General features: G+C 37.4%; 1 protein-coding gene across 1 annotated transcript in view; it reads left to right on the top strand.

Annotated features, from left to right (window-relative positions):
• Window positions 1–14,075, top strand: part of RYR2 (ryanodine receptor 2) — a gene marked incomplete at both ends in the record, with an annotated part of 390,473 nt that overhangs the window by 135,630 nt on the left and 240,768 nt on the right. The window contains one exon of the mRNA XM_082276741.1: window positions 3,361–3,381. Coding sequence (XP_082132867.1) covers window positions 3,361–3,381 — 21 coding nt within the window. The remainder of the gene's footprint in view (window positions 1–3,360; window positions 3,382–14,075) is intronic.

Genomic DNA, 14,075 nt, shown 5'->3' on the forward strand with positions numbered 1-14,075 from the left:
GGTCATGTTTTTGTTTGGGTTTTTTTTTTTTTTCCCTCAGAAAATCTTTGAGTACCCAGGTACATGAGGAAAGAATATTTCTAAGTAGCACACTGCCTTTGAGGTATATATGTTTTAATATGGATCCTGAATCATCTGCTGGAGGAAGTGTTGTAAATCCAGATAGTATTTGGGTAAAGAAAAAGAGAAAAATCAATATATACCTACCTAAGTGTTTTAGTTTTCCAGACAATGTGACTTAATGGTCCAGAGAGAAGATGAGCCAAATGAAGAATAGTTTTTGAATTCCAGGGATTTGGATTTTTTTTTGTGACGAGGCAGAAATTCCTGTGCTTTATAAATGATTGTACTGTTCTTTTGGATTGTGTTTAATGTAATGTATGATTGAAATGAAGCAGTTACTGTGAGATGCCACAGTGAGAGGGAACTTAAGAAGTGACTGCCAGTCCCTGCCTGCCATCCCCCCAACCCTTCCTAAATTTTAAACCTTCCTAGACTAGTTGAAAGATCTACACCTCCTAACAGGTGAACAACTCAGCAAAACCTAAGCTGAGTAATTTATGGTAGGAACAGGTAATTTCAAGTCCAAGGAGCATTAAGCACTCCAAAAAAAGGGAGATAACAAAATGTGGTCTGGTAGAAGAGAATGTTGCTTGTTTATGGGTTTTTCTGTTTGTTTGTTCAGTTTCTGTTGTGTATATGAATTTTTTGTTTGTTCTGTTTTGTTAGGTTTTTAATTTTTTTTTTTTTTTTTTTTTTTTTTTTTTTTTTTTTTTTTAGTTCTTTCCCTGGATTAATGACCAGTGCATATATAGCAACAATAACTTTGAATTTTAGTGTTTCCTGAATTTGGATGTGTACTGGGAAATCCATGGGAAAAAGGGGTTCCTTCTAGTCTTGAAGGCAGACAAAAGATGGAGGTGTCAGTGTGAAAGAGAATCTGTATTTAGATGTGTTGTGAAGCATCTGCTTGCTTTTTTTCTGAATCATAGCTTACATCTTGGATACAAGCACTAGACTGAGGTATCCATTGTTTCCTTTCACTTCTGTTTATGTGAGCTTTACATTTATTTTGTCTACATTAGGACAATTGCTCTTGGGTATGAGTCATCTTATTTATTTTTATCTTTACCTAATCTGCATTCCTAGGAATTTCCAGATGAGTGAATGTATTATTATATCATGCTTATGCTTTTTTCTGCCCCCGAATGGGATAGTAAATGTCCAGGTCACAAGTCTTCCAGAACAGGTTCCAAAAGGAGACAAAATTTTATCTCCATAATTTGCACAAACAAGTTTTAGAACTTGGGACAAAGTGGTCTGTAAGAAAGAGAGGTCTTTTCACTTGAGTCACTCAAAGAACTCTCCCACAGATGAAACCAGAGCACAGCACACCTGGGAGGGCTCTGACAAAGCTCACAGCAGAAGGCCTATAAAATACAGCTGTAATTACGAAAGAAAGATTCTATTGTGCTGTGCACTGTACCACACTTTCAGAGTCAGATCTCTCTGGATAAATTCATAATCTTTCCTGTGTAGGTGTCAAACTTCATGGTTTGACGAGGGTATGTGCATTGTTCAAGTGGTTGTCCTGCAACAATACTGTTGACAGTTCTATTTAAACATGAGTATACCAATACAGAATTAGTGTATACCATGTATAAGTACTTGGCAAATATTGCACCTGACTCTTGAAGCTAACTGGTGTCCATTAAAATAAAGTAGATGGACAATTCACTAATTATATAGCAATTAATTGTAAAACTGATAATGTATGTTGAGCTTTGAGTGGATTCTCTCTGATAACAGTTGTGGCTGCCTTGTTCACTTACATTTTGGGACGGCAATTTCTTCTCAGAGCAAGGCAATAAAGCATGCATCACCTCTTTCTAGCATTGTCACACAGGCAAATTCCTTGCAGTGCGGTTTTCAGAGCATACACAATCTTAAAAAAGCAAAAGATATATCAAAGGCAAGGTAATAAATAAAATACTTGTACATAAATCTAACTTGGTTATTTCTTACTCCTTTTTTTTTAAGACAGCGTAGTTGCATTTTGATTTAAATCATTGCTTACTTTTATAATTTATCAACACCTTATCAAATCTTTTCTTACATTCTAGCTGTTTTAAAGCACTTAGCTGTTTTTTAGGAGACATTTCTGTGGCTGTGGTTGATAACAAAAGTCACAGTAAAGATTGCTAAAAAAATAAATAGGGGCAAATCAGAATTTTGTGTACTTGCAGCACTGAACAAAAATATAAAGCTGCTCTTTATTGGAAATGCATATTAAAACTGAGAAAATTTGCTTTAAATGGAGCTATTTTAACAGATGAGAATTAAATACATTGCCTTTTATTACAGTAATTCCACAAGTTGACATCCAAATATTACTGGTTTTGAAAATTACTCCTGCTTTGCACTAAGCTATCTTAAATTATTAAACGTTTATGTGGCATCTGCTAACAAAAGGTCAGTATGTGCCTGCAGTAAAACCACTGATGGCATGGTATTCTGCAGCGGTTTTTTTGTGCAAAGTCCAGAGACAAGTCTACTTCAGATATACTGCTCTTAGTGCCAACTAAGTATTTAATACGTAGTGCCATACTAACTGTTCTAGTAGATGAAATGTGTTGTAGTAGATATTCTCAACCCTTTCTGAGACTGTAAGGTAGTCCAAAGACTTTTTAGAGAGATTAATTTAAAATCTGTTTCCTTAATGAATCCTGAAACAGTTTTGTTAATATAAAACCTTAAGCTTTTGGAGTCATTCTCACTTTCCGTATTGAAGAAAGGAATGACATTTTGGTGTGCTGTTCTCTGTTCTTATGCAAGATATTCTCATATGCTGCAGGTTGTAAGGTCAGGATTTGACAGGTACCCCTAATTTGAACTTTTATACTTGAGGCATTCATTAAAATGGCAAACCATGAATAGCAGCAATGAAACTCTTTCAAGTGAACGATGTTCACTAATGGCAGAACTTTACTCAAGAGGAAATGGAGATATGATTTGTGGGATACTGTGTTCTGCGTTTTTGACTGGTTGTTACTGAATACAGTGTGGAATTAATTCAGCATCAGTCTTCCTTTGCTGCCTGTTACCTGATTTTAGATGGACATTTTTGACTTCTAGACTTTGAAGTGCTTTCCACAAAATAAGGACAGAAAGTAGGGTATTGGCATTTTAAAGAGAAGATGCCAGGAGAATATCTTCATTACTAGAAGCTATAGAATAGAACACATTTTCTTTCATACTAGATACATTCCTAAAAATATGAAATGTTAACTTCAAAATAGACTTTGACATGCTGTATTTAAGGAAAGAGATTTACTGATTTCTTGCTTTTTCTTTCTACAGCTAGTTGATGTGGAAAAATGGGTATGTGATTCTGTCTTTTATTCACTTGATCCCAAATGTTTCATGTTGCCACTGAGTCTAACCTGTCTGTTTTGATACCCTGTGTGTTCATGACCCTTCAACTTGCATGGCTCAAAAAAACCAAAAAAAGAGGTGAACACATGGTCATGTAAAATCTGGTCACTCCTGAATTATGCTACCAAATTTCATGTTACCAAAATGACTTTTACCTCTTAAAATTTGATCACAGAATTGTGTCATATAAATGTCTGATTATTGCCTTTCAGTTTTGAGCCTTGCTCTCTGACGTTATAACTCCATTCTGTAACCCATCCTGTCTACTCCAGTATAGACACTGTAATCTTAAACTGCATGACAGTAAGATAGTTAATACTGATAAATAATGTGTGATGCTCTGTGTAACTGCAAATGTACAACATACATTTAATGATGGAGAACAGCCACTACAGAATAAAAACAGTATTTCCTAGATCTTAGCACATAAAGCACAATTCTCTGCTAAATGTGTTGTTAAGGCCTTTCCTAATGTGTCTGTGTATACCATACATCTTTGTTTCGGCATCTGATATAACTCCCCTCTGTGGGACATATTTATGTATGTTTTTCTTCAATGTAATCTCTAACACCAGTGTTATGTATGAGTTAGTGGTCATAAAATGTGTGTAGAATTGTTTGTTCACCTTGAAAATATTAGAAGCCTCTCTGAAAGCTTGGACTACGATAGGTCTCCTTTGTTTCTTATTACTTAGTCTGGGCTGCGCATGACCAGAGACAACCTCAGATGTCCTCTGAAATATGACCAATAACATAACTGGTTGCATTTTATTTCAGCCAGAAATTGCAGAATTTTAATCTGTGATTATTACATCTTTATAGTAAGTAGTGACTCTAGTTAGAGCTTGCCTGAGACTCCTGTATGTAAGTACATTGTTTAAATAGTGGCTTAGGCTTTTCAATGCCCTTTCTACTGTACTCAAAAATATCTGTGTCATGTGATATATATGTTTATAATATTTATTAAACAATAACTGTAGTTAAGTCGTAATTTTTGCTAATTTTATCAGTATGACAGCATTATCCATATTAAGTGGATCTGGTATTTATGACAACCACCAATTCTTATACAATTGATTTTGAGTGTTTTTAGGCCATATCTTTACATTTTGTCACATTTTTAATTACAATTGAGAAAGTTTGGTTGTACATCTTTATATTCTTTTGTTTTATTCCTACGAAGAATTTTGCTATAAAGAGAAAAAACCAGCAATAAAAAGCATGTTCAGTACTATACAGGCACCACTCCTCATACTCCACAATGCATGAAATATGTGCCAGAATTTTATTGGTGACACTGACATTTTTATGGTTTATTTTTGACCAAAATGTTCGTAATATGTTAATGGAAAATGTAGTATTACTTGCATAAATAGAAATCAGATCTGCTGTTTTGGTGGTTTTTTTTTTTTTAAATTCGGAATTTAGTAACATCAAAATCTTGCTTAGGGAAGACTGCTTCATCAAAATATGTTCTTAAACCATTTTGAAAAGAACTGGTTCCCATGAAAGCAAAGCTAAATGTGTCATTCCAAGATACATTGGGTAAAGACTTTTCCTAGTAGACTGATTCTTTAATCCAGACAACCTCACTGATGGGGATGGAGAGGGTACTGGCTTTACTTCATATATAACATTATTCTCTCTCGGATACAAGCCCCAGTCTGGCTTGAAAAGCAGATTTTGACTCCCTCTGTAATTCCAGAGTGTTATCAGAGGTCTTATGGTGGACTGGAGGTGTAGTGAGTTAATGCAGTAGAAAGCTGGCTGTTGTAAAGCTGCATGGTCACTGAGGCAGACACCTCACTGCAACACATGTATTTCTTGATAAGCCATTTTCCAATATAGGACACACAAGGTTAAAGCAAGTTATATCTGTCTGTGGAAACCTTAAAGCCCAAGCCCAGAGAGAAACTTCATGACAAATTAATGAGCAAATTAGTAGCTGAACCATGCTGCAAGCAGTTTCATGCTGTTCAAAGGATAAGCTAAAGTCATTCACCTCTGAGCTGTTCTAGCCTGTAAAGCGTGCTAAGAGAAGTTCTAGAGGAAATTACTGCCGTTCCTGTATACTTCTGTCAAATTACTATAATTCTTCTTGTGATATTGTCCCAAAATCTTTATTCTACTTAAGGGATGTGCTGGCTGTTGAAGCTGGGTACAAATTAAATGGGTTTAAGATATTTCTTGAACTCTTGGTTTCATCCTTTTGTCTCTGAGCAGGTGTGATTGTGAAGGCTTATAGGCCTGCTTTAGTGCAGAATCAAGCAGATTAAAGATATTTTACCAAGATATTTTTACAAGCCTAGTGGAAGTAAGGCTTACCTGTTACATCCTGGTTCCCATTTCGTATCTGAAAATGGCTTTTCTGCTTTTTATTAAACTACCAGGTTGGGGAACCCCCAATGTTTGATCCGAGGGACTTACTAAATTTCAACCAAAATTTAGAAGACCCTGAATGTATTTTCTTTACAGAGAAAATGACAGTAATGAAATAAGATTAGATTGAATAACACATAGTGAAAGGAATTCCTTTAATCTCCCTGAAATTTTTTCTCTTTTAATATATTTATGACATAAGGGAAATAATCTTAAAGTGTCTGTTTCTGTGAATTAGCAATGTGCTCACCAATTTGTGATCTCAAAGGAGGTGTTGTATACTTGAATACAACAGGACTAATGTACTCACAAAAGCACCTGTCTGTCGACTTTCATGACAGCTGCTTAGCTCTGCAATAGGTTTCAGTGTAAGGATAAGGCATTTTCATGTGTGTCTCTGGTGATGTGATAATTTGGCCTTTTTTACACATTTGATTAAATCTAGTTGGTAAATTATTTTGAAAGTTTGGCATTAAGAGCCATCAAGAATTACTGTTTTCAGGAGAGATTTTTCTGAAGAGCTTTTTACCTGAATGGAAATGAAGTGTATTGTTTCTTAAATTTAGAGTACAAGGTACAAGAATTTTCATGTTTACCCTGGCTGATGGCAAAGCTATGGTAATTATAACATTGTAGGATTGTTTTCAACTTTTAGACAGAGAAACCTCTTCTGCTGAGGGTAGTGGTAATTTTTTTTTCTCTTCCCCTCGAGTAGTTACTATGTTAGTTCAGTTTTATGGCTCTAGCAAAACTAGGTTTCAATTTCTTTGGGGAAAAGAAACTTGCAGAGTAATGAAACACTTTAGACACTTTTCAAAAGAATTGCTTTCGTTACAGAGACTTCTGAGCTGAGAAGTAGTGAGTAAATTCTCTCTTTGATTGTGTGGACTGGATAAATATAACAAATGGATTTTGACTTGAGGAAACAAGCTAGGGTTCTTGTAGAGGTTGGACAGAGCCACAAAACAAAGCTTCGTAAAGGGAAATGATTCAAGTAATATGTCTTCACTGCTACTAAAGTAATTAATTGCACATCAGTACTTTATAATCAGCATGATTTTTAGGCATTAAATGAATTATATAAGGACAATTTTTTCCTATAATTTCTTGTTCACAGTTCATTTGCTTAAATATAGATTGATTTTTCATATTACTGTGGGAAAATATGCTATTTCTGCAGAAATATTTAATACCCCAATATAAAGAATTTGCGTTCAGATTTTAGATGTAACATAGACTGCAGAAGTGGCTCAATGTAGGGAGTAATACAAGCAGTGGTAACTCAGTTATTCTAATACACATCATGAAGGAAATGTGAGATAGTACTGTATGATGTTAAAGTGAACAGGCATATCAAAATGGAGTGACTATGGAAATGCTGCTTAAAATGCTATATCTTCAGTGATAGTGTCAACCACATCTGTAATTCCATCCTTAGTGTACTGTATATTTTAGCAGATGTTAATTTTAGCCCAAGTCTAATTGACATCAGCAAGAGAAACTAATACAAACCTTTTCTAAGTATACTTTTTAATTTCAAAAGAAATATCTGTGCAGATTGAATGAAACTTATCTCAGTTAAGTAGTGGCATTTCCAAATGTATTCTAGGGTTCCTTTGGTGTTTCTCCTTTGGTCCCTAGTATAGATCTGAGAATTTCAAGCTGTGTTCCATGTAGCAATAGTAATTTCTGTGAATTACTGCAAACTGTCTCAGTTTACTTGTTTTCAATACTTGTTGGTTAGGTTAACGTAAAGATCTAATATTTCTACGTAAGCAGATGGAATACTATAAGAATTGTACCAAAGATATAGTCAGGAGATGACCTCTAAATTATAGGATTTTTAGCAATTTTCCTATTAAAAAATTCCAAATAAAATAATAATATTTTTCTCCTTGCATCTAGCCAGAAAGCACAAGAATTAAGGTGAAATTATGATAAATTATAATAGTAAGTGATAGGCTATGCAAAAGCTGACCAAAGAGCCAAGGAATGTAATGGCCCCAAACAGATGTAAGTATTTACACTAAAAACACATCCTTAGTGTCCTCAGATAAAGCTTCAGTAAGTTTTAAATGTCACTATTTTGCTTTATTTTGAGAAAGAGGAAATAATTCGGATGATGAGTAGAATGATGGATGTTATGTTCCTCAAATATAATGATTCGAAATTCTGCAAACGTTTTTTTATTACTTTTTGTTTTTCAAGTCCTGTTCCAAGCCATACATATAATCTGGCTGCTGAATGTTCAGTTTAGCTCCTCCACAAGGATGATATTTGTTTGATACTGTGCATTAATATAAGTATTTGTCCCCAGAAGGTCAGATAGCATGTGCAACTGAAGACTTAATCAGTGGAATATAATTATTCTGCTGTTGGTTACATTCAATTACCAGTCCTACCTCTCAGGACAACTTCTGAAAAAATTGGATGCTAGAAAAACAGCATTAAAAATTACAGCACACTGATTTCTTTAACAAGTGAAGGAGAAAGTGGTGTTTTAATGCATTGAGTCATCAAATTTGCATTTATTTCAGTTGTACAGGATTTAACAGAAACACTTATTTGTAGTCCAAAAGCACATCAGAAGTCCAAATATGTCAGTACCTTTCTTCTGGATGCTCAGTAGAGAGCCCCCAGTGGATTAGTGAATTTCAGTATCTAATGGAATATAGGTGTTCTGTACTTAATGTTCACGTTGAAAGTACTTTAGGGGTTCACGCTGTAGACAGGGTAGGGTTGGAAAGTTATGTAAAGTCCTAATTATGTTCAAGGCAGGGAATCAAACACTTCTAGTGCTTAGTTGGTCTCATCCTATAGAAAATGTCAGCTTAATAGATGAATTGCATTATAGAAATGACTGTCTCTTCCTTGACCGTAAAGTAAGTCTACACAACTAGCCCACATTTACATGGTGTAGATAAATTTCATCCTTACTGACACTTAAAACTCAGCTTGTTTTTAATATGTTGTTTCATACTGGATATTGCATACATCTGTATTGTATTTTAGGGTGTGTAGAATGTCCTATTTCAAACATAAACATGACCAAGCTCTACAATCATCAGGGCTGCTCCACTGATGGAGTAGGAGATTTATGTATAACTAATATAATATGTCATCATGATTTAATCTCTTTTACTTTTAGCTGAGTTAGTGTTGAGGTGTGAAACAATTTCTTGTACTTGGTGTCTGTATTCATCTGTTTGTTTTGGTGTCAGTGTTTGACAAGGAGTACCTTTCAAGAGCAACGGTATGTTGTGTTTTAGCCTGGCAGACCGCACAGATGCTTACTCACTCCCCGCATCCCATGGGATGACGGAGAGGGCTGTGAAAAAAGGTAAAATTCATGATTTGAGATAAAGACAGATAACAGAACAGAAAATCAGGTTACAGCCTGCAGTCTGCCACCAAAGGGATTGAGAAAAATTCCTTAGTGGTATCATTTGTGGCTACTACTTGGCTGCCTTTGCTTCCGTTTCATATTGAAGTTCCGGCATGTTCATCATGGCAGCACTCAGTGGCAGTGTGACTTCATTCAGGCCAAGATAATCTACTGTTGGTCTCCACTAGAATTAGAATTAGAGTCCGTTAGAATTTCACACTGGCCATATGGAACTGTTAAAGTGGGTTGTCCTGATCAGTCCTTTGCTCTCCAGTTGGCTAATCACCTTATGGATGGGAATCGGGGAGTCTTGGTTGGTGTGACACTGCTGCCAATGCACCATTGTGGTAGTGATTGGCACCTGTTGCTCTTCAATCTCCAGCTGTTTAATATCCTCTCTTCAAGGCAGCTGTACCAAAAGCCCACTGATGCCCTTAAAGATCCTTGACACACCCTCTCCTAAGACAGTCTATGCCAAGGATGCATGGAGCCTCTGGGCCAGTCACAATGGAGTGCTTTTGCCCCTCGTTCCTGGTCGGGCTCACTTCAACCACCAACACAGTCAGTTGTTGGGCTCCCCCTGTCACTAGAAATACAAATGGGAATGGAAGGTTTTGCAACTTTACACTGGTGTCTACTGAGCCAGACTTCTGGATCCACACAGTCCAGTAAAGTCCAGTTGTCCCTCTTGTCCATCTGTCTGCAGGCAAGGCCCTTGTAGTCTTAGCAATAGTTTTGACTACTCACTTGTAAATATGAATCAGAAGTCCCTTCAATCAAGAGTAAGATCAGTCATTCTACTCTGGGGAGCTGCCCACAGGAAACTGGGCCAACAATTTTCCTGGAAGAACCCAATTTGTGATTGTTTTTCCTTGCAACTCACATACTTGTGCCTCTGGGACTGAGGTAGATTTTCCAGCTTAGTTCCTCATGTCCTCTCTGTAGTCATGAAGGTCAAACCACAGGGTGGTGGTGCTCTTTTGAGCAGAGGAAAGCTTACTTCTGATAGTTGAGATACTGGTCCATACAGGTGGGGAGCAGGATCTCTGTGTTGCTGGACCCATTTTTCCACAGCTGAGATGATGAAGAAAGATTTTCTTCATATTTCTGGAGTTGGCCAGCCAATTCATTCACCTCCAGCATGCCAAATTTCCTCAGGTACTGGATACTTTTCTCCCTGGTAGTCCACTTGCCTACATGACATATAATATCTTCCTTGAAGGAATACCTTTCTTTCACACCTGACAGAAGTCGCCTCCAGAACTAAGGACTTGTACCCCTTTTCCAACCACTTTGTCAGTGCTTCCTTACTAGGAAAGGCATCCCAGCTGTTTCGCTTCCTTACCCTCTAATTCCAGGCTACTGCTTCCGTTTTCCCCACATAGGAGCAGCAAGGTGACAATGGGCTTACCTAGACACTAGACAGGAGCTGAAATCTTTTCACACATCTCACAGCTCACTCAGGGAAAGAGATCCAGTGGCTGGTACCTCATTTGTGAGTTTTTGCTCACTCTTCTCCCTGGTCAGTGTCTGCCTCTCTTCCTCCTCCTGTTCTTGTGATGGCCCTGCTTTGGAGCAGTTTGCCTTGCCCACTTTTTCCTCCTGCTCCCTCTTAGAAGACACTCTTTCATCTCTTACTAAATGACTTCACTTTTGCTTCCAGTATTTCTTTTTGTGTACTGAGGAGACTGATACTGGCATGTGTTGGTTCTTTGGTTCAGCTGCAGTGCCTGTTGCCAGCACTGGGGTAGCTGCAGTGCCTGTCATTTTGCCATCAGATCCAGAGACCTTCTCTGCTCCTTGAGGTCACCGAATAATGTTGAACAGGGCTTGGTAGGCCTGAGTCAGGCCCAAGCATGTTGCAGTGATCTGTGTCTTTCTGGAACTGCCAGGATGACAGAATACCTTTTCCAAATATTTCACTAGTTCTTCAAGATTCAGCGCTTGGTCAGAGGTGTAATTCCAAAATGTTGGAGGTGACCACTGTCCTAGGCACTTGCCTATACTATCCCACACACCCTGCTACTCATCACTATCCAGTCTCAGGGCAGATCTCTGGGTGATATTCTTCAATAGTTGTTTAAGCATAAACAAGATCTGAAACACATTCAGCAGCCCTAGCAATAGGAGCATGCTGGTTTGAACATCCTGAGGATATTCAGAATTCTCAAGTGCTATTGTAATTAGCCTGGAGGAGAGGAGGAAGATGGAGGAAGGTATCTCCCACACAGATTGGCTCTCTGGGGAGTAAAGATAAAAGGTGTAATTATTAATAATTTCCGATAGATGGCTCCTGGAATACAGAGGTGGTGGCAGTGCTGAGTACAAACACCAGATTAGTCTCATGACCCTTGATTTTATCCTATCCTAATGCAGTGTTACAAAATACAACAAAATAATGGCCCTTAATCCAGCCTCCAGAGGTGATAAACAGCAAGACAGGGAATGTATACCACAAGTAAGGTGTTACATAATGCAACTTTGAGAACATGTGCATCAGCTGTAAGAAAGATGACCTTGTTAACAATGCCTGCTGTGATAGGACAGAGGTGGTGGTTTTAATCTGAAAAGGGTCATTTTATATTAGATTTAAAGCAGTTTTTTATGATGAGAATTGTGAGACACTGCAACAGGTTGCCCAAAGAGGTGGGGGGTGCCCCATCCCTGGAAACACTCAAGGTGAGATTGGATGAGGCTCTAAGCAACCTAAGGATTGATGGGGTTTAAATCTGCAGGCAATTAACATTACACTGCTAGCTCACTGCCTCCCCAACCCCCAGTAGGGTGAGTGCAAGAATTGAGAGAAAAAAAAGTAAAATTTGTAGGTTGAGATAAGGACAGCTTAATAAGAAAGAAAACAAAAAAATAACAATCATAATGAAAAAAGAATTAGAATATTCACAGCAAGTGATGTACAATGCAATTGCTCACCACTCACCAACTGATGCCCAGCCAGTTCCTGAGCACGGCCCCAGGCCAGCTTTCTCCCTAGTGTGTATACAAAGCATGACTCTATATGGAGTGGAATATCCCTTTGGCCAGTTTGGGTTGGCTGTTCTGGCTATGTCTCCTCCCAGCTTCTTGTGCCCTCAAGCCCACTCCCTGGCAGGGTGAAAAGAGAACTTGAAAAGTCCTTGACTTAGTACAAACACTGCTTAGCAACAACTAGAATATGTGTGTTATTGACACTGTTCTCTTCCTAAATTCAAAACACAGGTCTGCACAAGCCACTAGGAAGAAAACTGACTCTGTCCCAGACAAAACCAGGACAGGAAGTCAGAATGACTTTAAGAAATTTGAAATTATATGTGTGTTCTATCTGTTTAATTTTCATATATGCATTCTGAATTGCTAATGTTAGTCCAGAAACTCATGTGCACTATTGTCCTGAGACACAGAGAACAAGTGTTAAGGAGCAGGAAGTTCTTCCCTCTGCAGACAATGAGTTGAAGAAATTTCTTGTGTAACAGCCTGTTGCATACGTGAAGTACATAATTTCTGTTGGGTTTTTTTTTTTTCTCTTTCACTCCTTTTTTCTTCCCAACATGAGAGTTAATGTTTTTCAAAGTAAGCATTCTCCTTTAGCTAAGAAGAGATTTGGTCTAAAAACCTTGGAGAATGTTCTTGCAGGGCACTACGACAGAAGTGTCCAGAACCATTTGCTTGCAGCTGTGGCCCCCCCAGGTCATGATATGTAACTTCTTAGGCCTGACCTGAACTTTCACAGGCACATTTGCTTCACATTTGTGGGCATAACATATGTTTAAGTGTTTGCCATGAAAACATTTTTGCAACAATTACATTTCAGAGTATTTCTTTCCCTGGTGGTTTTAAAGCAGTAGATATATAGATAGATATGTGTTCAGACTTCCCTCACACACTGTTGTCTTCCAGGTTTTCTTGAAGGGGTCTGTTCATGGCACTGTCTAGCTCTAAGAATTACATGTAAATTATTTAAAAATTATTAAGGAACCAAAGTAGCTCTAAAGAACATGATATGACAGATCCAAATAGATGACATTTGTTTCTCTCTTATTTGCTGTAGTTCATTTAATACTCAACTGAAGAGAATGAATTGTTAAATCTGGTCTTCCAAAGAATCCAGCACAAGAAGCTGCTGTATCATTTTAGTAATCAACAGAAGATATAAACTATTCACTTTAATTTGAAGGTAGTTAAAAGACTACAGTCAAGCAGATAAATAAATTGTCAAGAAGAGAACCAGAAGGTTTCACAGGACTGTTTAATGTACTTGTAACATGGAAAAAGCAATGGGGTTGTGTAATTCTCAGAATAAAACTTTGTAGATGAATGACAACTGGGAGAGACTGAGGTTTTTTGACAGATCTAATGTCCTTGATAAACTAATGTCCTTCCAAACAGCATGTTGGCAAGTGAAAGTCTGTATTGACAAATATAGGAAAGGATTAATTTGAATTAATCATGTACATAAATTGTTTATGTATTAATGAATTTATACACATCCCACTGCAGAAAGCTCAGCAAAGATTTCTCTTTAGTTTCTGGAGCCACACAGTAAAAGCAGCAAAATTTCAGAGTGACAACTACAAAGCTATTCTGATAACAACCAAATAGACCTGAAAGAAGGGAAGGAGAGAAAGTCTTTGAGCATTTTAAGATGATTAGGTTTTATTTTTTTTTTCCTTTCAGCTAGAACATCTTGTACATCTTTGAGAACAGATACTTCTCTTTGAAAAAGCACGTATGAAATGAAAGCAGCCAGCCTTTCTTGGAAGCTCTCCAGTTGTACTATCTTTTCTTGTGGGATAGAGACCAACTTCAGTCCTCAGTTTCACCTTTTGTGATATCAAAACATGAACTGATGAGGTTAAATGGGGAAAGGTGGCCATAAATA

This window comes from Coloeus monedula, assembly GCF_965178545.1.
Source record: "Coloeus monedula genome assembly, chromosome: 2".
In the NCBI taxonomy this organism is placed as follows: domain Eukaryota; kingdom Metazoa; phylum Chordata; class Aves; order Passeriformes; family Corvidae; genus Coloeus; species Coloeus monedula.